General features: G+C 37.7%; 1 protein-coding gene across 7 annotated transcripts in view; it reads right to left on the bottom strand.

Moving 5' to 3' along the window:
* Window positions 1–22,595, bottom strand: part of ATG7 (autophagy related 7) — a 122,542-nt gene that overhangs the window by 88,830 nt on the left and 11,117 nt on the right. For all 7 annotated transcript variants that reach the window (XR_008821421.1, XR_008821420.1, XR_008821419.1 and 4 more), the window contains exons 8-16: window positions 21,656–21,744; window positions 20,442–20,563; window positions 19,281–19,371; window positions 17,277–17,421; window positions 16,515–16,673; window positions 9,533–9,727; window positions 4,174–4,377; window positions 3,808–3,923; window positions 3,016–3,091 (exon numbers count right to left, since the gene is read on the bottom strand). Coding sequence is in view for 4 of the 7 variants with exons in the window: in XM_056335744.1 (XP_056191719.1) it covers window positions 3,016–3,091; window positions 3,808–3,923; window positions 4,174–4,377; window positions 9,533–9,727; window positions 16,515–16,673; window positions 17,277–17,421; window positions 19,281–19,371; window positions 20,442–20,563; window positions 21,656–21,744 (1,197 nt within the window). In the remaining 3 variants the exon portion in view is untranslated. The remainder of the gene's footprint in view (window positions 1–3,015; window positions 3,092–3,807; window positions 3,924–4,173; window positions 4,378–9,532; window positions 9,728–16,514; window positions 16,674–17,276; window positions 17,422–19,280; window positions 19,372–20,441; window positions 20,564–21,655; window positions 21,745–22,595) is intronic.

Here is a 22,595-nt window from a genome sequence, read left to right on the forward strand (position 1 = left end):
GCAAAATTTGATCAAAAATAAAGCATCATGGTATAACCAGTTAAATATTTTTTTTCTCATCCCTATAACATATAAGCCAAAACCTTACCTGTCGCACATTCCTAAAATATGTTCTTAATATGGTGCTATGGGTACATAATTTTAAAATTCCAGACTATTTTTTCTGGTAACACAGCACTGAAAACACTTTGCAGCAGGGTTTGATCATATGGGCTATAAACTATTCGGACCATTGATCATCTTTTTTTATTCTGTGGTTTTCCAGGTCTACTACAATGAAAAGACATCACTAAGAACATAATTTAAGCAGCTATCCAATACAAAAAATAATGCCTGAATTAATATTTAATTCCATTACGGAAAATACTTCCGATATGCACTCCATACATTTAATGCAGTTGAAACAGCATAAACCTTCGAAGCCAGCAGCAATTTAAACAGTATTAACACTAAGGTATTTCTGCAGAAACACCAAGCCATACATAATGTTAGAATACAAAAATACTGCAATTTTTAAAGAAACCCCACACCCAGGACAAGAAAGAAAACAAAATCAAGTCTTTCGGATACCACATTGCTTTGTATTTATGTTATCCTAGGAACTCCAAGACACTTCCTGGAAATAAATTCAGTTCATTTATGACAGGCTAAGACTATGAGTGTGCAACATCTATTACCCAACAAAGGAATACCCTCTTAATAAAAAGGACTGCTGCATTAATTAATTTTCTTCTTCCACAGAAGTGGGCTAACAAATGAACAAAGAACACCACAAAGAAACACATCAGAAAATAACAGTTAATTTTAGAACCCTGGAGACAATATTGCACTCACTGAGCTGATTATATGGGTGACTGCTAAGAGAAATCAGCAGTTTATAAAAGGATCAGATGTCACAATATTTGAAACAAATTGTATATTTTCATTTTATACCTACTACTAAAGTTATACTTGTGTTAGAATGTCTAAAAGTGAAGACATTCATGATAGTCACTAAATGTAAATGTAAATACAGACACAGGGTTGACAGAAGTCATAATTCAATGAAAAGTGTTCTGATTAAAATCCATATTTGAAATGGATCATATCTCAAATCACAGCCCAAAACAGAAGAATAACGCAAGTAAAAACATATAAGGGTATAAAACAAATCAGACTGGACTGACTGGACAGTTAACATTCACATCATCAGGAAATACATGAACTGTGAGATCATTATTTTTCCAGTAGACACAGTAAACTTTCTAAAGTTTACTAGGAAACATTCTAAAAAAAAAAAATTACTACAAATGTAAAATTTCTAGCTTTTTGCTGAGGGGGGGTGGGAGTGGGACATAACTTCTTCACTATTGCTTTTTAGGTGTTAAGAGAATGTTCAGATTAGAGATCTGTTTCCCAGAGGTCTGGAGCATAGTCACCATTTTGAAACAAAGTCACTTTGTATGTGTGAGAGTCACAAAGATTCAACTGTCAGAATTACTGAAGTTATTTTTCAAAATAAACTGACCTAGCATAAGTAAAATATCTTTCATATTATCATCCCATATGATCTCAGGAAACATTCAGATAATTACAGAAAACTACCTGGAAATTATGACATTCATTTTTCAACTAGAAAGCAGTAACTTCTCCAAAGACAAATCAGCAGGGAGTACCTGGATCATCAAATGCATGAGATTTAGATTTGGCTTTTCCTTCCTATTTGAGACACAAGAGATCCAAAAACCTCCCTGGGATACACTGCAGCTGCTGGCCCAGGCTGGCCCTGGCTGATGACAGCATTACCATTTTACCTACAGATAACCCCACACGATAAGGGAGTAACTTAGTTAAAGGAACCTGTCAGTCATTAAGGAAGTTACCAACTTACCAATTAGTGCCAAAGTTGGAAACTGTCAAGAACCTTCCAGAGGAAGAGATTATGAGCACCAGCAAGGACAATGCCTGGTACTGAAGGTACCTGAACAAGCCAAGCGAGAACTGGATGTTCCCTGCCAATCCTGCAGCTGGCTGTGCCCACAGTAACAGACAGAAAAGCTTCAGGGGTATGGGAGAGAGACCCCTGAGAAAGAACTGGAGAGGCAGAACCCAGGGTTCTCCCAGGAGAACCCCAGTGCATAAAATGACCCACGTTTAAACACTGGTTACTACATAAAACTATAAATAAAATCAGAATAACGTTGTATAGACCAGGCCTTGTGATTACCAGGATGTTGCAAAGAAAACATACTAGTAGCTTTATCCTTTTCTGAATCAAGATTCATTCTTAGCACAAAAACCCCTAATATCAATAGAAACTAAAAATACCACTTAGAAACAAATAACTTATTTGTTTATACAACGGAAGCATCCAGAGTCACTCAGATAGCAACATAATGAAAGAGGCACAAAATACTTCTAATAGCCAGTGATAAAAATCACAGGGGATATGATTACGAGGATAAGATCAGCAGGCAGGTTTTTGAAGAACTGTTATCTATACAACAAAAACCCAAGTCTATCCAGCAATTTGAAACACAGTAACATATTTGTAACCAGAGTTTGGGTTGAGTAGAAGAATAAGGACTGCTGTATTGCACCAGAAATACACAACTATTTTGGAGAACTATAATAATTGTGAGTTGGCTGGATTTAAAATTTTTTTCAAACTCAGAAGGGATTTAAAGAGTGAACAAAAGTAACTTTGAGATGCTCATATTGTCAGTTCTGATGTGGAACAGAAAAGGCAGAAAGGTTGCCTTATTCACGTACTGCCTGCTCCAAATAAACTCCTGCTAAGTAGGTAACAGGAATTGTGTGGCCACTAGTAAGACAGACACAATGCCAGGAACACAACTACTTTAGCCCATGTGATGGATTTTATTTTATTTTTATACCTATATTTTTAACAAACATGGAGAGTCAGTCCTTTGGAGAATGGAATCAGCATATACTATGTCTTTGTTAAGTCTGTGATGTTTGCCTTATATCAGTTCCCAGCTTTTAAAGAAAAGCATTTACTCACAAATTATTTACCTGATGAGGAACAAGTCCAAGAGAAGTAGGTGGCTCATTCATTCTATCATCACTACTGCTAGCCACAGCATAACCACTGCCAAAAATCCAAGAAGGAAAATTAGAACAAGACCACATACTCAACAGTCAAAATTTCCAGTAAGTTTCAACACATTTTGTTACAGCTTACAGTTCAGAATCTGGAAAGGAACCTATCTGGAAAGTCTGTTTCATAGTAAGTAAGATTCAGCATGGGAATATAAAAACTCTTTTTCAGAATCAGTCTCAGACTTGTAACATACTCACATCCAACATCTAACTCACTTTTTCTTTCACAGATTTTGAAAGACAGAACTCAAGCCTAAATTCCATGATGCAGAATTTCAGAATAATTTTTGTATCAAGCCCACTTTGCAATACTTATCTTGAAGCCCTTCATGTGGCATATGTAGTTATCATAACTCATTATCAAATACACTTGAGCAAAGGAATGCCAAGACCCACTAACAGGAATACTTGCTGCTTTTGAAGTATTCTCAGTACTTTTCTACTTTTAAACTCAGAAGGAGAGACTGCCAATTTCCAAGACAAAAAAAAAAAAAAAAAAAAGAATTGATGACCCAGTTCTCTCTTAAACACTATTAAATTACACTATTATAGTAGATATGACCTATACATGACATGACATTACAGGCAACATTACACCTACAGAATTGTCCTTAATGTGTACTTCCTCCTCCTTCTCCCCAAAAAATTAATATAATTTTATTTCTCAGAGAACACCTTTTGAAAGCCAATCCAGAAATGACTCACCCTTCTGGATGCTGTAAGACAGAAACCATTAATTCCACTGCAAGTGCTCCAGCTACCATAGCTAATCCAGGTCGACTGACTGTGCACTGCTGATCCAATGTCCGATCCCTGGTGGACTACAAAAAGAGACAATTCTGAGGGAAACAAAAAAAGGAACTCAAAAGTCACTAGCTGCCTTACTACACAAAACATCTCTACTTCTGTGCAAATAATTTCTTTAATCTTCCAAATAAAAGATAAGCTATTTCTTATTCCTCTATATATCAACATAAAACAAATCCCTTTAAGAAAAAACATTTAAAGGAAATAAAAATTCAAGTCACAACAAAAGATATATAACCACCATTTGCATAAGGTTCTACTCACATCCCCTGGTGCCACAACATCATTGCAGAAGTAGCAACCCAGTTTATAGCCGGGGATGTTTGAAAAGAGTGAGGATCCCAACAGATCAGAAGAACCAGAGGCATTGTTGAAACACGAATCATCAGATTCTTGCTGTTTTGGTTTCTTTAGTCCATGTCTCATAACAACAAATGTGTCAAATCCCAATGCAGCATTGATGACCAACTGTGAACAACAAAGAAAAACAGATTTTAAGCAAGCCAAAAGGGGAGGGGGAAAAAAGGCCTCAAGGTTTTATTCACTCTGAATGTCAAAAAAACCCCACATGCTGTAGATGGACCAATGACCTATTTACTACATAGCTATCCCCCTAGCCATAAACAACAGATTTTCTGATAGGTGCAAATTCTAGTTGTCAAGCATTTATAAAAAGCAAACCAAAAAAGTCAGTTTCAGAAATGCACAAACCATTACCTTTTTCTGTGTCTTTCAGGGAAGTTTGATACAAATTAATAACTCCCTCTAATGGTCAGCAAGTGTGCTTTGTGTAATGAAAGAAAAAAACCAGGAACTCCATAAATGTGTTGTGTTAGTTTACATCTGAAACTAGGTTCACACCAACTAACATTCAGTGTCTCACTAAAGTTGAAGCTGCTGTGCACTGATATGAATTAACATCCATGCATCCAAATTGGCCCACTATTCATACAATAATTAGTATCATTATTGAAAAGCTTGATTTGGTTCCAGCTCAGAATTTATTTTCAAGTTTGTTACATATTCTGTATATTCATATTCTCTAAGTGCTAAAATATTCCAAGTGCCACTTTAGTACAACAGTGGCTATTAATAACAAGATTTCGTGTAATTTGAAATTCTCTGTGTAGTCTTTTCAGTTCACTGTGGTCTGAAATACAACTCATTAAACACTGCTGTGTGACAAAGCAATGAAACAAGTCTGTTATCCAAAAAAAATTCTGCTCAGTGAGGAAAGCAATTAATGATTACTTATGGTCTTCATATGCATCTGTTTAGTCACATGGGGAGCACAAACAGCTGTGGTACACAATTACACTGTCATCATTTTCCCCTTTCTCATCAGTTTGTGACAAGTGCTTAGAGTAATCTGAAGCTGTGTATGTTATGATGGTAATATCAGAAAACCAATACTTAAACTAGCAGATTTTACTAAACTTACAGGCAATGATTTAGATATAGCAAAAAGCAAAAACAATTATACGATAATGACTGCAGCCAGTAAAATACAAGGAAAGATATACTGCTTGATATGCAAATATTTTAGATAGAAATTGCAGCACAGTAGTTTGTCATTTTTCATTCTTATAGCCAGGAATTATTTAAAAGAGGGACTTTGAGGGAAGTTGTCAAGAATTAGCCATCTTAACTAGTAAGCTTGTGAGTTTCTTCATCATTCTCAGTATTTCAAATAATTTCTGCATATTCACTTTCAACCTTGTTTACTCTTTCCTCAGTCCTAAAGTAGAACTATGCTGCTGAATCTGTGGTAGCACAGCCAGGTCTACAGCAAACAAGTAAGAGATTGCATCTTCTCACTACATCCGCCTGTAAAGCCTAAAGATGGTATTCCCATTGCAAAATATTAATAACGTGGCACAGCAGGTATTATCAGAAATTAATAATACTGCTAAACACTTCCCACTGCAATAAACTCTTTCTCTCTCATCAGTTTACTGTCCAGCAACTATTTGAACTGATTGACTCATAATAAAAACCAACCAACCAACCATCTGTTTTTTATAGACACTGCGGAAAAGCGTACCTTCTGGCATGTATTTAAAAAAAAATGTAGTAAAATTTTAAAAGTTCCAGTGTTCAGCAGAAACAGGGATTTCACATCTGACACTGAGACTCAACATTTGAGTTTTGTGTTTGTCTAAGGTACTTGTTTTGAGAGGAAGGACTGCAGGAGTACCAAAGATCATCAAGGCAACTGAATGATTACATGGGGAAACCAACTCTTACTTCTACTCATGTACCGCTTATATAAGGAGAACTTGAATGAGGAGATTGTCACTCACTATATTTTCATTTTCTGTGTGCCTGTTTTGAAACTTTGGGGTCCAAACTGCAGCAGTGCTCAGATTTGCAGCTGTCATACAAATTCACAGAATCCCAGGCAGGTCGGGGTTGGAAGGGACCCCTGGAGAGCACCCAGCCCACCCCCTGCTAAAGCTGGCTCACCCAGAGCAGGCTGCACAGGGTCATGTCCAGGCGGGTTTGAATGTCCCCAGAGCAGGACACCCCACAGCCTGGCTGGGCAGCTGCCCCAGGGCTCTGTCACCCTCAAGGGAAAGACATTTTTCCTCACATTCAGCTGGAACTGCCTGTGTTGCAGTTTGTGCCCGCTGCCCCTCGCCTGCCGCTGGGCACCCCTGCAGAGCCTGGCCCCGTCCCCTTGGCACTCGCCCTTAAGGTATCTGTGGGCATGGGTCAGCTCCCCCCTCAGCCTTCTCTTCTCCAGGATAAACGGGCCCAGCTCTCTCGGCCTTTCCTCAGAAGGGAGAGGCTCCGGTCCCCTCATCATCTCTGTAGCCTCCACTGGCCCCTCTCCAGTAGTTCCCAGTCTCTCTGGAACTGGGGAGCCCAGCACTGGATGCACACAGCACTCCAGGTGCAGCTTCCCCAGGGCAGAGCCGGGGGGGGGATCCCCTTCCTCGCCCTGCTGGCCACGCTCCTCCTCACGCACCCCTGGGTCCCACTGGCCCCTTGGCCCCAAGGGCATGCTGCTGGCTCGTGGGCAACTGGCCCACCAGCACTCCCAGGTCCTTCTCCGCAGAGCTGTCTCCCAGTAATGTTTATTCACATTTGAAGCAGAGCTCTCATCAAATATTTATCAGCCTGAAGTACACTGAAAAGCAGGTATGAGCATTTCAAGATTGCACTTTTTGAGATTTCAGTGCTGTGCTTGTTCAGTGACAGGGAAATCCATCTTCTCACATCCAAGTGATCTTATGAAAATCAAGTAACCAAGATGCAGTCAGACACACTATGCCACTAAGTAGCAGAGAACTGTCACAAAGAAATTATAAAATTTGCCCTCAAAGTACGATTTGAATACTGTAAGGTAAATGCAGCAGGGGACTGCTAACTAAGCAAAAATTTTAAAAATTGTTAGAAGAACCCTATCCTGACTGAACCAGATGGGGGGGGCTGCACATAAAACTGCATATATTGCTTACAACTACCAATCCTCATACATATGAAAGAGCAGGTTGGCACTTTCCAGTTTCAATATTCAGCTTTGCAAACTTCCTCTTTTTTTTGTCAGTTCTGTGCTGTTTTTAAACAGCTAAAAGAGTGCTGAAAGACCACAGCTGCAAACTGCAGAAAAAACAGTAGAATTAAGTAGGAACTGATAGTTATGGAGGTACATACACTCAGTTACACCTGAAGTTATACCTCACTGAAGTCCACACTAAGGGACACACTGATATTTTCACTGGCAGCATAGTTCACTAGCAAAGGGAAGTTCATCTGAGCTACAAAGACATACAAGCCTATTGCTCAGGATCAGAAATCTTTTTAAAAGAAGGAAAGAATGGAAGAAAATAATTTAAGACCTTGGCTTCAAAAAAAAAAAAAAGGTAATTTTTTGACTTGGAAAAAACCTGCTTGCAAAGCAGGTGCAGAGGAAATTTAGTTATGTTCAGATGAACATAAACTTCAGAAAGGGGAACACACTTGGAATTTGTAAGATAAAACTAGGTTGCAAATACCACAAATCTGCATTCTCTCTCTCCTTCCTACTGTCCTTTAAAAAAAAATAATATAAACACAAAGAAAAGAAACTACAAACAACTAACAACTATTAGGAAACTAGAACTGTCATAGCTGGAAAATCACACAAGTTAGAAAAGACAAAAATCAAAGATTGAATAACAATACTGACTCAGCTGTGACACACGTATGTTTTCTTTTACTTTCGTGTTAAGTTCACAACTTAATAAATTGCTATGGACATCATTACATTTATACCACAACCTGCACAGGATGAGCACTGTGGTTAAGCTGACATGTTAAAAGCTTAATACTTGCATTTTCTGATTTTGTGCTATTTTAACTGAGCAAACATGAAACTGTATAATTCTTCAATTAAGAAATATCAAGATGACCTGAGACTGTTTTACTGAAGTCTACGTCATGATAGCAAGTAAGTGTTCAGGATAATTGGATTCTTCAGCAAAACCATATTTTCAAGACCATTAATTTGGAGAAAGATGCTGCTTCCAGAACCCTGTGTGATTTAGAATACTCTTTCACAGGGGAAGTTTGAATGCCTCACTGTTTTCAAGAACAACATTCACACAAGACTAAAGTCTCTATCATTCAGATCTAAACCTCAGTAAGATTTGTAGAACAGGAAAAAAGGCTCAAAATCTTCTCCCCATATGCTTTTCTGATTCTTCCTGGAAAAATTTGGTTAAGCTTATGCTTTATTTCTCAGTCTGGTTCATATCACCAGGACTGTATGCTGACCACAAAAGACATTTTGAGTATATAAGCATTTACGCATATTGTCTCACTGTTCTCGTATACAGAGCATAATCTATAAGGTTTCAGATATCATTTTTTTTAATATAAAAATTCATAATCTTAATTTCATGTACTGCAGCTCTCCCTTTTTCTTTGCCTGTAGCATGAGGGTATCACTTTTAAGCTACAGGAACAGCTGAAGCATTCAACACTACCTCAATAAGAGTCATAGGCAGAGTTTGGGTGCATTGGCTCAGCACAATGGTATGTTTTCCAATAAGACAATGAGGAAAAACGCAAAGTTAACTTTTAACCAAAAAAGTGTTGGCATACTTTTTAAAGTGCAGAATTCACTTTCTAATTTTTCACTTTTGAGACATATTTTGAAAACTTGGTTTCAGACAAATTTCTACAATTCACATCCCCTATCAGTCAATCATTACTGTAATGACTTTAGTCCTCCTTACTATGATTCTGTTATTATTAAATTATTTCTCTTAGTCTTACTATGAAATATGTACCCTTGGAGATACTCAAAAGATACTGACTAGACAAGACCCTGAGCAACATGCTGGAAGTTGACTCTATTTTGAACAGGGAGTTGGACCACATCACCTCCACAGGTCTCTTTCAACCTATATAATTCCATGACAAAAGTTTCTGTTTCTTCTTTTCAACATTCTCTTTTCCCGCCTTATACAGAATCTTTGAGGCCACAGAACGCAAGAAAAAAATTCCTGCACAATCACAACATGTAGGTCAAATATTTCGATTTCCCAACAAGTTCTTTTAGGTATACATAACTGGTTGATATGCAAGAGCTGAAATACACTGGCAAGGATATTAGCAGAGTATGGTACAATACCTTCCTCTTGCTGGCTGCAATGACAGTAGGAAGCCATCGACTCTCTCTAGTGTCCATTAGTAGGAAAACAACATCATGAGCATCAATAAGCTCTTCAAGTTTAGCCACATCCTTCTGAGCCTGTGCCATTGTTACTTCAGAAAAATTCACGGGGTGGCCTGGCATAGGGATGCTCATGTTATAGCCTTCTGAGCTCTGGATGGAGACAGACAGAAAACAACATATTAAAAAGAGAACTTTGTAACTGAATAGAATTAGCATTAAGTTCAATACAAAACTGTAGAGTACAAATTAAATTACTGTTTGGCAGAGTGGCAACTTGTTCTTTACATCTCTCTGTGTATCAGGGCTGTGCACTAAAGCACAGTGCTGATGTTTCTGAGGGATTGGCAGGCTCAGCTGCTGTATTTATCCACAACGGAGCAGCTCAATGCAAACATACTAGTCTGGGTCATGAGAGCAGACCAACCATGTTCAGGTGGCATGGTGCCCGCACTAACAAGCTCAGTCTCTCAGAAGGTCTTATTAGGCCTGGGAAATCACTACAAGTAGATGGCTGAACTGCTCCTCATCCCAGAGGTTACAAACATCACTACAAAAGCAAGAAAACAGGTGTTACATATGATTATGATCATGCCATTAAACTTATATAAAACCATTGTCCTGGATTATCTTTGCAGCCACTTCACATGCAGTGTTAATGGGATGTACTTTCCATTTCTGATATTGAGTATTGATTCAATTACAGTAAGACAGATGCAAAGTATCACACATTCTCCTCTTTGTTTAAAATTCTTTATGAGGAGAACAACAGTCTCTAATGATTTTCACGTAATTTGACCAGGCATACGTGAACTTGATATGGAAGAAAATCATTTCTGAGACTTGTTACCCCAGCGCTTGGATGTCTGGAGGCTTGCACTATGCAGATGCTGAAAGAGCTTGTTCCTATTGCAGAAACATGCCTCTTCCAACTCCGTATTTGGGCAGGGCATATTGAGCCAAAAATGGCTAAAGAGCCAAATAAGCATATACACAATGCATATACAACGCAAACAATTAACTCACTCATTTGGAAGTATGCTAGCACAATCTGTCAGCCATCTGCTGTAAGAGAATAATGGATCCTTCATACATGTTACAGAAGCACAGGCCTTGCCAAAGCCACTTGCTTGTCACTGTGCTGTAAGCAACTAACAATTTAAAAGCCAAAACTCAAAAGCTAGATCTAGCAAACATAAAATTACATGGGAAGAGAAGAAAGGAAGGTTGGTGGAACGTGCTTTTGTATAGACCAATTACATGCACAACTCATAAATCCAGGTGAGCCAAATAACCAGGAAAGTATACATTCTAAACATCATAAATACCCCTGAAGATAAAGAGACACATATAGCAGCTTGGGGAAATGCATTTGGGTAATGTCTGCATTAACCATATCAAAGGATACACCCTTTTTTTCCCCCCTTCTTCCCCTCACACCCAAGGGGAAAAATGTAGAGTCCACAGTGACCTATATGCTGTTAACAGGGCAGCTCCCCTGTCTCCCAGTGAGAACATCTCTGTATCAACAGCAGACATTAGGTAATTATTGTCATTATCACCTCCAAAGAGCTGTGGCAGGAACACAAAACTTAATCCATGCTATATATGGGTGATGTATTTACGCATAACTCATCAAGCCCCTGTACTGCACATAAATGTTGACTTACTAGATAACTGACACTGTTGGCAACTTTGGAGGTCAATTTTTGTTTCAAAAAAATAAATGAACAAATAAACAAGTTATACACTAGCTGCACAGAAATACAGTAACAAGGTTTGTAAAATACTAAAATCTTAACAGAATTCAGAAAAAACAACTATCTAGTGACTGTAGCTGTAAGAATACATGAGACCAGCAGCTTCAATAGCTTCAATTCTACTTGAATAACTGTCCCTTGAAAAAAAGACACCAGTCGCAACTAAAGGTAGCTGAGGTATGCTTTTGCAGTCAAATGTGGGCAAAAAGAGCTAAAAGGGTACCTTGCAATGGCACATGGATATTATTTTAAGAAGTAGATGTTCATATATCCCCAAAGACAGAACTCATTCATCCCACAGAATTCCAAAATCTCAAGGAGTCTCTACACAAGTTTTGCTTAACTGCTCACAAAAAGGCTTAGATTTTAAGACCAGAACCTTCATACTCACAAAAGATTTAAAATGTCTCTGAATTACCTAAAACAATATAACATTTAGTTACCATGCCATAAAGTATTAGAAAAAAAGGGACTACAGTGACATGCAAAATCATAAAAGATAACGCACTTTTCAACACTTTCATTGAGAGGTGACCAAAGCCATGCTTGAGAATCCATTGCTTGTGTTTCAGGTTTTTTTGTTTTTTTTTTAAAGCAAACAGACATCAAAATATTACAATCTGTGGTGCTACCATAACTTTCTCCCCCATTTTCATTCACATTTCTATCAACTTTTTTGTTAAACCATGGCTCCGATCACTCAGAAGATATCTGTGCTCAATATATTTAAACCTGAACAGAAGTGTGCCATGGAAAGTTACACAGAAAATCAAGAAATGTGATGCTGCCATCACTAAATTGTTCTATTGGAAATACCTATGTAAAGTGGTCCCCTCATGCAATATAGTACAAAGGATGATAAAATGCTGAATACAATGGAGTTTCATGCCTGAATACTTCAGAAAATGACTGTATAAGACAGTCAATAAAGTTAAGTTCCACAGCAGCTAGGTGAATGACTCTGTGCATTACCTACTTGTCATAACAGGCTGTGAATCCATAAATTCTGCTATTTCTGAGTACTCCCTTCTTTTTATATTATAAAACTCTAAGCTACAGCTAATCGTAATCTTAGAAGTGGAATGGAACAAATCAAAGCTCCATGCCATTTCTTGTTTCATTTGCAATGATGAAGTGGTTACTCTCTTCCAACTAGAAAGGATGTAAAACTAAAAAAATAAAAATAAAAGAATTTACATAGAAAAGTCAAGCATTTCAAAGTCAACTAGGAGAAACTGCATTTTGTGTGCAAAATATTACAGTGAAATCAAAGAAAGTAAATTAAACTGCAAGTGAACTGCACAAAAATGTAAAACCAATTGTTCAAAAATGCCTTCAGAACCAGCATTACTGCTTGGACTCCCATGGGCTTGAAAGGACTGTGTGAGTTTCTGAACAGCAAGAGACAGCTTTGACTACTCCTTTAGTATAAGAGAAATGAGTGGGCTCAAAATCCAGGACAAATAATTTTTCATTCAAGGACATTTAGACTGATAAATATGGTTTTGATAACAAGCATCAGTGCAGTCTGCAGTAACAAATGCAGTTCCATTTTGAGAAGTCTAGCAAAGTCAGCTGGATTATAAAAATCTCCAGATCCAGTAGCTTCACATTTGTGGAGAAGAGGTATCATGTTTGACCATCAGTAAATATACAAAGAAACAACATGCTAGCATTAACAAGAATTAACAGGGCTTAACAGTAAAAACTCTGGTTCAAATAGTTAATATCGTGCTGACGGCATGTGAGAGTGGTGAGGTTTAAGCAGCAGACCAAGCACGGGACTGACAATAAGCCTTTAATTGGCCTGGGTAAAGTCCTGGTGCTTTGGGACTGTTTGGATGTGAAGCTACTGGATCTGGAGATTCTTATAACCTGAAGGCTGATCAGATGCGACCCATCCATGGCACCAGGAAACAAAAGAGAATGCATAATACTATGGAGATAATGTGCTAGAAAAACAGTGGTAGATGGTAGAGGTACCATCAAGTGGTAGATGCACAACCTTTGAGGCATATGGTAGAGAAAAAATTCTTACAGTACGTGTTGCACATTGTATATGCTACTACTGAACAGGAAATTATTTTTTTTCTGTGTATAACAAATGTCCCTACACTTATTGATACAGGCTCACTAAAGCATTGTTATTGGTTCCCCCTGATTACTGGGAGCTCTTCTCCAGGTTAACTTTTTTTTTTTTTTTAAAGCCTCCTCACAATCTCAAGATTCTATAGTACAGCCTGGTCTTTTGCTTTCTTGGTTATTTCTAACACCACCACTCGTAACACTAACTTTTGATCTTTATCTCTACATGCAAAACTGTATCATTCAGGATTCCGCAAACAGCTTTTATTCCTTCTAAATGAACCATTCATTCTTTCTTAATACTCCTGTTTTCATTTTCTCATGTTTAAGAAGCGAGAAATTATGTGACACAAACCCTAGTTAACATCATGTTGGTGCTCTGTGTGACACTGCACTGATGCTTTCTTCTCAGTACTTGTTCTACTGTTATATAGTCCTATAACTAAATTATTATCTCTCCTGGTTTTGGCTGGGATAATTTTCTTCCTAGTAGGTGGTACAGTGTTGTGTTTTGCATTTAGTCTGCAAATAATAATTAACATACTGACGTTTGGGTTGTTGCTAAGTAGTGCTTATTCTCAGTCAAGGACTTTTCAGTTTCTATGCTCTGCCAGTGAGCAGGTACACCAGAAGTTGGGAGGGGGCAAAGCCAGGACAGCGGACCCAAACTACCCAAAGGGATATTCCATACCATAGACCATCATGTTCAATATATAAACTGGGGGGAGCTGGCTGGAAGGGGCCAACTGCTTCTGGGGGAGGGGCTGGGCATTGGTCAGTGGGCAGTGAGCAGTTATATTGTGCATCACTTGGGTTTTATTTCATGCTCTCTTTTTGTCTCTCTTTCATTACAACTATTACAGAAAGGCATCCAAAACCTGAGCTGCATCAGAAGAAGCATGACCAGCAGGTTGAGGGACATGACCCTCCCCCTCTACTCTGCTCTCCTGAGACCCCATCTGCAGTACTGCATTCAGCTCTGGGGTCCCCAACATAAGAAGGACAATGATCTGTTGAGGTGAGCCCAGAAGAGGGCCATGAAGATGAACAGAGGGCTGGAGCACCGCTCCTTTGGAGACAGGCTGAGAGAGTTGGAGTTCAGCCTGCAGAAGAAAAGGCTCCAGGGAGACCTTATAATGACTTTCCAGTACCTAACGGGGCCTACAGGAAAGCTGGAGAGGGACTTTTTACAAGGGCAGGTAGCGACAGAACAAGGGGGAATGGCTTTCAACTGAAAGAAGATAGATTTAAATGAGATATTAGAAAGAAATTCTTCACTATGAGGGTGGTGAGGCACTGGAACAGGCTGCCCAGAGAAGTTGTTTATGCCCCATCCCCAGCAGTGTTCAAGGCTGGGTTGGATGGGGCTTGGAGCAACCTGGGCTGGTGGGTGGAACTAGATGATCTTGAAGGTTCATACCAGCCTAAACCATTCTATGATTTATGAGTATATTATTATTATTACTGTTTTATTTTATTTCAGTTGTTGAAGTGTTCTTATCTCAGTCCACAGGTTTTACCTTTTTTCCCTGATTCTCCTCCCTATCCCACTGAGGTAGCAGGGGGGAGTGTGACTGAGCGGCTGCGTAGCACTCAGCTGCCGGCTGGGGTTAAACCACGGCCATAGCACCAAGTAACAGTAACACTACAGTGCAGCAAGGTTAAATAAAATTCTAGGATCTTTCAGAGAGTCTCTTCTGATTTACTTATCAAAAATTCAGAAAGTGAAGTGTTTAGCAGTTTTTCATACTGGGGATCATTTTTTGATATTCAAATATTTATTGAGCTACTACTTAGTACTGATACTGATTTCACAGATAATAATAGGACCAATGCAGATAAAAGCCGAACAAAAGCTCAGAGCAATCCTTGGGTCAAACTAAACAAACATAAAAATGTTTAGAAATTATCGTCTGTAAAGCTTGTTCACAATGCTGGGCATCAATAATGGAAAAATCTATATACCACACTGTAACTCTTAATATTTTGACTGGTAACATAATCAGGGGCATTTTAAATACAGAATTGCATAACGAGTATGCATGACTTATTGTTACTATGTAAGTGGTTAAGATACTGTTTGCCAGCTGAGCTCTGGTAACTATAGCTACCAATCTAAGATAGCCTCAATTCCAAAACAAGAACTATAAACAGTTGAGTGACTTCTATCACATGCCAGATGAGTATTAAAAAAATGTTGTTCATGATAGAGCAAGCTGAGACACTGTCTATATAGGCCACATCACTTCTTCCCCAAATGAAGACGGAAACTGGGAGAACTGCAAACATTTGTAGGGTTTGTTTTTAAACCTACTTGGTTTTCAGCATTGCAGATTAGGTGTGTTTGAACGTGTGCACTGAATAATGTATATATGATACACATCCCCGGAGTCAAAGAGGATAGAGGCTGCCATTGGTGGATCTTTCACCATGAAGTTTCTAAAACAACTTTAAAAATCGTTATTGTCTTTTGTTCCCTTTCAACTACTTCATTTTGATAGTAAGTTATTACAACCAGGCTCCCAAAAAGAAGAGTACTTTGGTCAAAGGCCAACACTGATATTTTTTCCAGGCTGCTACGAATTACTTCCCTTTTATGGAAGTTAAAGTATTTGCCTTTAATGTAGAAAAGCAACTTATATAAGGTTGCAAATTTTGAGTGTAAAGCATAATAGGAAATCTCAAGAATACGTTTATTAGTGTCTTCAAGACCTTCTGAACCCCTAATAGGCAACTAATATGTCTACACTCACATTTAAGAGCAAAGTGGGAAAACACAGTATTAAAAGCAGCCACTACTGAAAGTTCCTTAGGACACACTAGACAGGAAAAAATTTTACTTCACCGCCAACAAGTTACAAGATGATTCAAATGATCCTCAATTATATTCATTATTACAAGTATTTTTGTCTCTATAATAAAGTTTAACAGGTACAGCGTACTTGAAGTACAATGCTTGTAATTTGTCAATAATCAACAACTGTGTAGTATTTTTCCCACTCATAAGGCTTAATTATTAGAACTTGGAATAGTTATTTAAAGTCACTGTTTCTCTTCCAAGGGACATATTAACACATTTGAAATACTGATCTTACCACTCCTGGGAAGATTTTCTGTAGCCTGTCTGCTGCTGCAAGTGCCTTAGGCTTCCCACCGCTGAGACAATCTTCAAACTCATACAGTGGCTGTCGTACTGGGTTGGAGTAGGAGATCTTCGCATTGTCCACAAATGTAATCTTCCTGACCCCCCAACCCTAAACGAGAAAGTAATTTAAGTAACAAATACAATGGGCTTAGCCACATACTTTAGAGTAATATCAGAAACTCAAGAGTTTTGTCCAATTTTTCTGGAAAGATCAAGGGTTTGAAGTTATTCGCAGTAACAACGTTATACTTGCACTAAAGTAAGAACAGAAAATTTGGTCTGTCCAAATATATCATCTAATAGTAATCCCTTAAAACCCTACTGAATTCAGTGGGATGTGGTAAACATCCCTGAAAGCAAACATCAGCACAGTTACTTCAAGTGCTTCGCTGTGAATTTGATCTTTTTAGTTTGATAATTTGTTCCAGAATTTCTTGTTCACTCTTTTTAAGTAAATTCAGAATAAATTACTATTCTGTTTAGATTATCTTATATCTACTATTCTACCATTAGCAGAACTTCAAGTTATTTCCACTGGCTACAGATCTTACCTCTTTCCTGCAATTTATAATATCAACTAATATGTTTGATGTTTACTTTAATACAAAAGAATACAATTTTTTCCTTATGTGCCATGGCAGCGGCTCAAAAAAAAAAAATAATCAGAATTTACAAGAAACAGCATTATTTTTAAGATTAACTCAGGACTTACCATCAAGGTCCTTGCAACACTACAACCCAGTGTACCAGCTCCTAGAAGCAGACACTTGGCAGACACAATTTTTTCCAAATCAAGAGTAGGCACCAACCGCCAGCACATCAATTTCAAATTAAGATCCACTGATGACTCTGCTAACCTATGTACGAAATAAATAGCAACACGCTTCTGAATGTTGTTGTGTTTCTTCAACAAACCAATTACTTTTATTTCAACTGAAGAAGTTCAGTTTTGGTTTTTTTTTAAAGGAGAGAAAGAATTCAACAATGCAACATACAGGTAATATGAAAAACAAAGTCCCCCAAGCATACTTCCACCTAATGATACAGTGCATAGCAAGGAGTTCAGGAAAAACTTTTTTTTAGGTTGCTTGTTTGCTTGTGACACATACGGTATGCTCTTATGGGTCCTAACCATAAAATTTTAAACAATCTGCCAATCAGACACACAGAAAAAACAGGCAAACAGCAGATGCCAAAAGTCATTCTATATAAATACACACACAGTTCCTGACACTCCTTGGAACCTCCTCTTATAACCAATGTGTTGGCTGAACACTGCTAATCAACATTCTTATAAAAGCCGACTGCACTGCTCAAAAACAAAAGAGCAATTCACTATTGAAACAAGAATAAAAAGAGAAGTTTGTAGACATTTGACAACATGGTTATTAACCATGAAATTCTGGCAGGAAAGTGTTCTCTTTCAAAAGCTAGGATATACAGAAAAGGTGTCAGTTAGCCACTCTGGACTTGGTATAAAATCTACTAAAGCCACTTATTTCCTTACGAATTGGAAAAAGTCTCTAAGGACTTCTGAAAAAGGTGACAATCCAAAATTAAAATTTTAGTAACAAAATGATGCAAGCATGAAAACAAAAACAGCATCTCAGCCAAGATGCTGAATGATAAGACAGAGACTATCTGTCCATAACCTTTTGTTCTTTTTTAAAATTAACTGGTTTCCTGTATTCAGTTACATCTGTCCTTAACATGAAATATTACACTTGCCCCCTAAAAAACATGGTTAGTTCTTTTTGAAAGTTTTAGAAAGAAAATGAGGTAGGAAATCCATGCTCAACCTAGTGTCAGATCTTTGTATTTGTCAGAACAGAGGGTGTTAAAACTCCCATCATGTCAGATCATCACAGTTCTCAGATTCCTGACAGTTTCATTCCCTTATACACCATAAACTTTTGCAGTATCCAGTAAATTTTTTGTTCAATGAGGATTTAAGATGGCAGTTGCCAAGGTTGGCATATTACCAACAGTCTCTGTGGGAATTAACAGAAGTGAGCATGCATACAAGTAAAGGTCAAGTTTACTTACAGCATTTGCTTAAAGAATTAAGAACTCTCAAATGAACCTTCTCTAACATCTTATGAACATACTGTGAATTGCCACAACTGCAAGATGAAAATGGCTTAGCTTGGTAAGTAAAATGTTAATCTAAATCATTAGATCAACACACTCCCACAGTGTTTCAAAGTCAAGAACACACATGTAGTCCGTGAAAGCAGATGAGCCAACAGGCTCTGCAATGAGGCTGTTTTCAATCCATTGCCCATACATGATGTACAGAATGATAAAAATCACTAAGGTGATGTTTCCTGAGCTCTTTCCTGTCACACTCGTAACAGTTCCAAAAGGCTGAACTTTCCTCCATGCTTATTTTCATTATTTAATAACCTGCAAGTTATAGAATTCTATGAAAACCACAGGCCTGTAACACTATGAGCTACATTCCACTCCTTTTTAAATATAATGCATTTGAAATTTTAAGCTAGAGTCAAAAACTGCAAACATTTCTGCTGCAGGCAGTGCACTCACTCTATTAAAGACCTTACCTCCAATATGACAATCCAAACAATGCACAGTATATGTTACTGCATATTGTTACCTAACAGAGACAGATAGTCCTTGAACTTCACACTTCAACTTGTTACGCCTTAAGCCCAAGTAAAGAAAACCATAGAAACTGAAAAGATAATAAACAAACCTTTTTGGATCCATGCATTCACTGAGATTCACCATCCTTGGACCTATGGCTCCCTTTGGGTTTTTCTCCCATCCAACAGCTTTGGGACAACCTGTTTGACATGAAAAAAAAAACACAGGAAGGCAGAAAGAAAGAAAGAATGAAAGCCTTAATATCACAGGATAGAATAATGAAATTTTGTTGGATTTAACCTTCTTGGAAAAAAACAAACAAATTAAAAACCTATACTTAAATAATCTGCATCTTAACAACCTAGTGTAAGTTGCTATACAAATTTTGCTGGTTTACATCAACTGAAAGCACTGCTTCTTGGAGAAGTCCTTTACTCTCAGGTGTTTGATGTGTTGCTTTTGTCTGTTCAGCTTGCTTCAAATTTAGGACAGAGATGGCAAGCCTCATCAAGCCTCCAGATCTTTAATGTCAGACCGGTAGGTTCAGACTCAGTAAATCCGTAATTCAGAACTCAGTATATTTTGAAAGTTCAACCATCTTTTCACGTTCCCTAGACCCCATCTATAAATTCAGTAAAGAATTATATATCCTAATTATATAATAACTATATTTTTATATATATATGTGTATATATATATATATAAAATAACCAAAGTATTCAGAACTTCTTGGATGAAACAGAAATTTTGTGATACTGTCCTGTAGACAGAATTTAAGATTATGTTCTAATGTTACAAGTTTATTGCTTGGACATACATCTGCCTACCTCACTATGGGATTGAAGAAACAATTCCCACTCTGTAGCAGACTTGTATCATTTTAGAAATATACAGGGAAGTTTGCATCATATAAATTCACTATCATATGCATTTTTTCTAGCTGAGGGCCTGCATACAAATTTAACAAGAAAAAAAAAGAGGTTAATTGCCTGGCTTTTGTATTTTGTATGACACTAGGACTCTTCTTTTTTAAATCAGAAACAGAATATAAAGAGAAAAAAAATAAAATATGGTCTCTTTTTTCTTTTTTGAAGAAGGAACCATTTGCTTTATAGACATTTAACAGAAATTCAAACAATTTAAAATGCATTTGAGATAACTTAGCATAAGCAATGATTTAGTATTATTAATTTTTTTCCCATCTTCACACCGATTGAGGAGAGGGAAAAAAATGGGAAAGGATTTTTTTCGGTTTTTTAAAATGGATTACCTGGGCCAAGGGTTCTCTGTGGAAGTTTTATTTCAAAGATAATGCTGTGTGTTATGTCTCTCACCCCTTGCATGGTCCTATCTCTGAAGCAGAGCACTTCAACTGACTGGAGGATGCTGCCCCTGCCAATTAAAAAAAGATAAAGACAGGGACATGCAACTTCTTTAATAGGAAAGGGACTGCTTTTAAACACTGTTTCACACAGGTTTAGTCTCCGGCAGATTCTGAATAAGGCTTTTTCTATTAGTACTGGAACACTGTTGTTATAATCATGTATAAATAAAAACAATTGCTTAGTATGTGAATATGACTAGTTTGTTGTGAAACAATAAAGAAGTGACACTGTCAGCCTGTCTTCTCTCATTTACACAATGCTGCTGGACAAACTGTGTAACTGAGGAATAAAAAGCAGGAAAACACTAGAGCACACGTGCAGTGACATGATGTACTTTGCCACAGCAAAAGCAAGACCCTCCTAGTTCGCAATATAGTATCATTTTTCCTCCTTATGATTCAAATCTCCAAATCAAACAATTAGAACTTCAGTGCCTAAAAACCTCTGAATCCCAGAATGTGTAAAGCTCTCTGGGCACTTACACATCCTTCTATGCTACAGTTCAGCTAGCAGCCCAGAAAATGCCACATCTAACTGAGCATTTCTTCTCCCTGCTCTTTCCTTTGTAATAAAAATGTTAATGCCAAAACTATGAAAATGGAAATTAATTACAATTTTGTTACAGCAACTCAAATTTATTTGGTATTTTAATAGACACTTTTTTGCCAAATACTAAGTGTAAAACTATGTCCTGTCTTCCCAACTTCTACTCAACTAAAAATTCAAGGAGGTACACTACAAGAAAACCTAAGAGTATTTGGTTTTCAAAATTTCGGTCTACTATTACTTGGCACTATTATATAATATCATAGAATACTTTAAACAAGATCTGAAACAGCTAGAGGGTATTGGCAGGGTCTGAAGCATGTATTTCCAGGTACATGCCTTCATGTGGGGATCAGGAATAATAGGAACTTGTGACTGACATAAGTAAAAACCAAAATAATATACAAAATCAGAAACACTAAAAGTGAGTCATGTCAAAGTTAAAAGTTACATCTCAGGTGACTGATGGCAGAAAAGTGCCATGGGGGGAAAAAAATGCCTAATTTGATATCAACCAATACATAATCTTTGTGGGAAAGAATAAAATAGATACCATTTGTGGGCTGCCAGGATCAGGAAATTTCTCAGTGGCCATCCTGGATTGTGGGATAAATTACATGGATCATAAACTCCAACTGTCACCTGCAAATAAAATTGCTCTAAATAAGTCATCTATCCATACAGATATTCAGTTCACAGTAAAAGTTATCTGGCATTTTTAACTTGAAACTCCTGGACACAGAAGGCCTACTCACACATTTTACATATTTACAAATGTTTAACACATGGACACATGAGATTTCAGTCAAGCACCTGCCACAGCTGTGAGATTTGTTCAGTTTAGCTTCTTTATGGACATTTACTTTTCACTACAGTATGTGCACCTTCATTACCTTCCTTAAGCACACTATTATGGGAGAAGCCCAAAACCTGAAGACTTGCTCTCAAAAAAAAATTCTGTATTGATTTTCGGGATGATCAAAAAGTGAAAGGGGACAGGCCAGCAAGATGTCAAGTCAAAGGAAAAAACAGCATAATCCCTTGTAAAGCCAACCTTTAAAATGGGACCTAAATAAAGGAACTGGACGTTCTGTCTCTTGTTCAACCAATGTAATACCATACTCATAATTGAGGCATCTAAACTAGGAGTTTACTTCACAATCAATGCAGAACCAAAACATCCAGATATTAGAAAGGTGCCACTGCCTGCCTTTAGATACGCTGAAAGTCTGAACTCAGCCATCACTAGCGATACCTGTATCTCTCACATCTACAGAGCTCTTCCCTCCTGCTTCTTTGCCTATAGATGGGCCTAGAGTGTCTGGTCACAACTCTGCCACATCTGTGAGGTGTCCCTAGAACAGTCTGAAATGCAAATGAGCCAATCTAATGGATGCAAATAGAAGAAACAGCGGCCCACTCCCCATCCCTCCTCCCAGGCATACACTGCTGCTGTTTTGCAACTGCTGACTCAAGCAGGCATAAGACCCCTC

Source organism: Falco biarmicus, chromosome 4, assembly GCF_023638135.1.
Source record: "Falco biarmicus isolate bFalBia1 chromosome 4, bFalBia1.pri, whole genome shotgun sequence".
Classification (NCBI taxonomy): domain Eukaryota; kingdom Metazoa; phylum Chordata; class Aves; order Falconiformes; family Falconidae; genus Falco; species Falco biarmicus.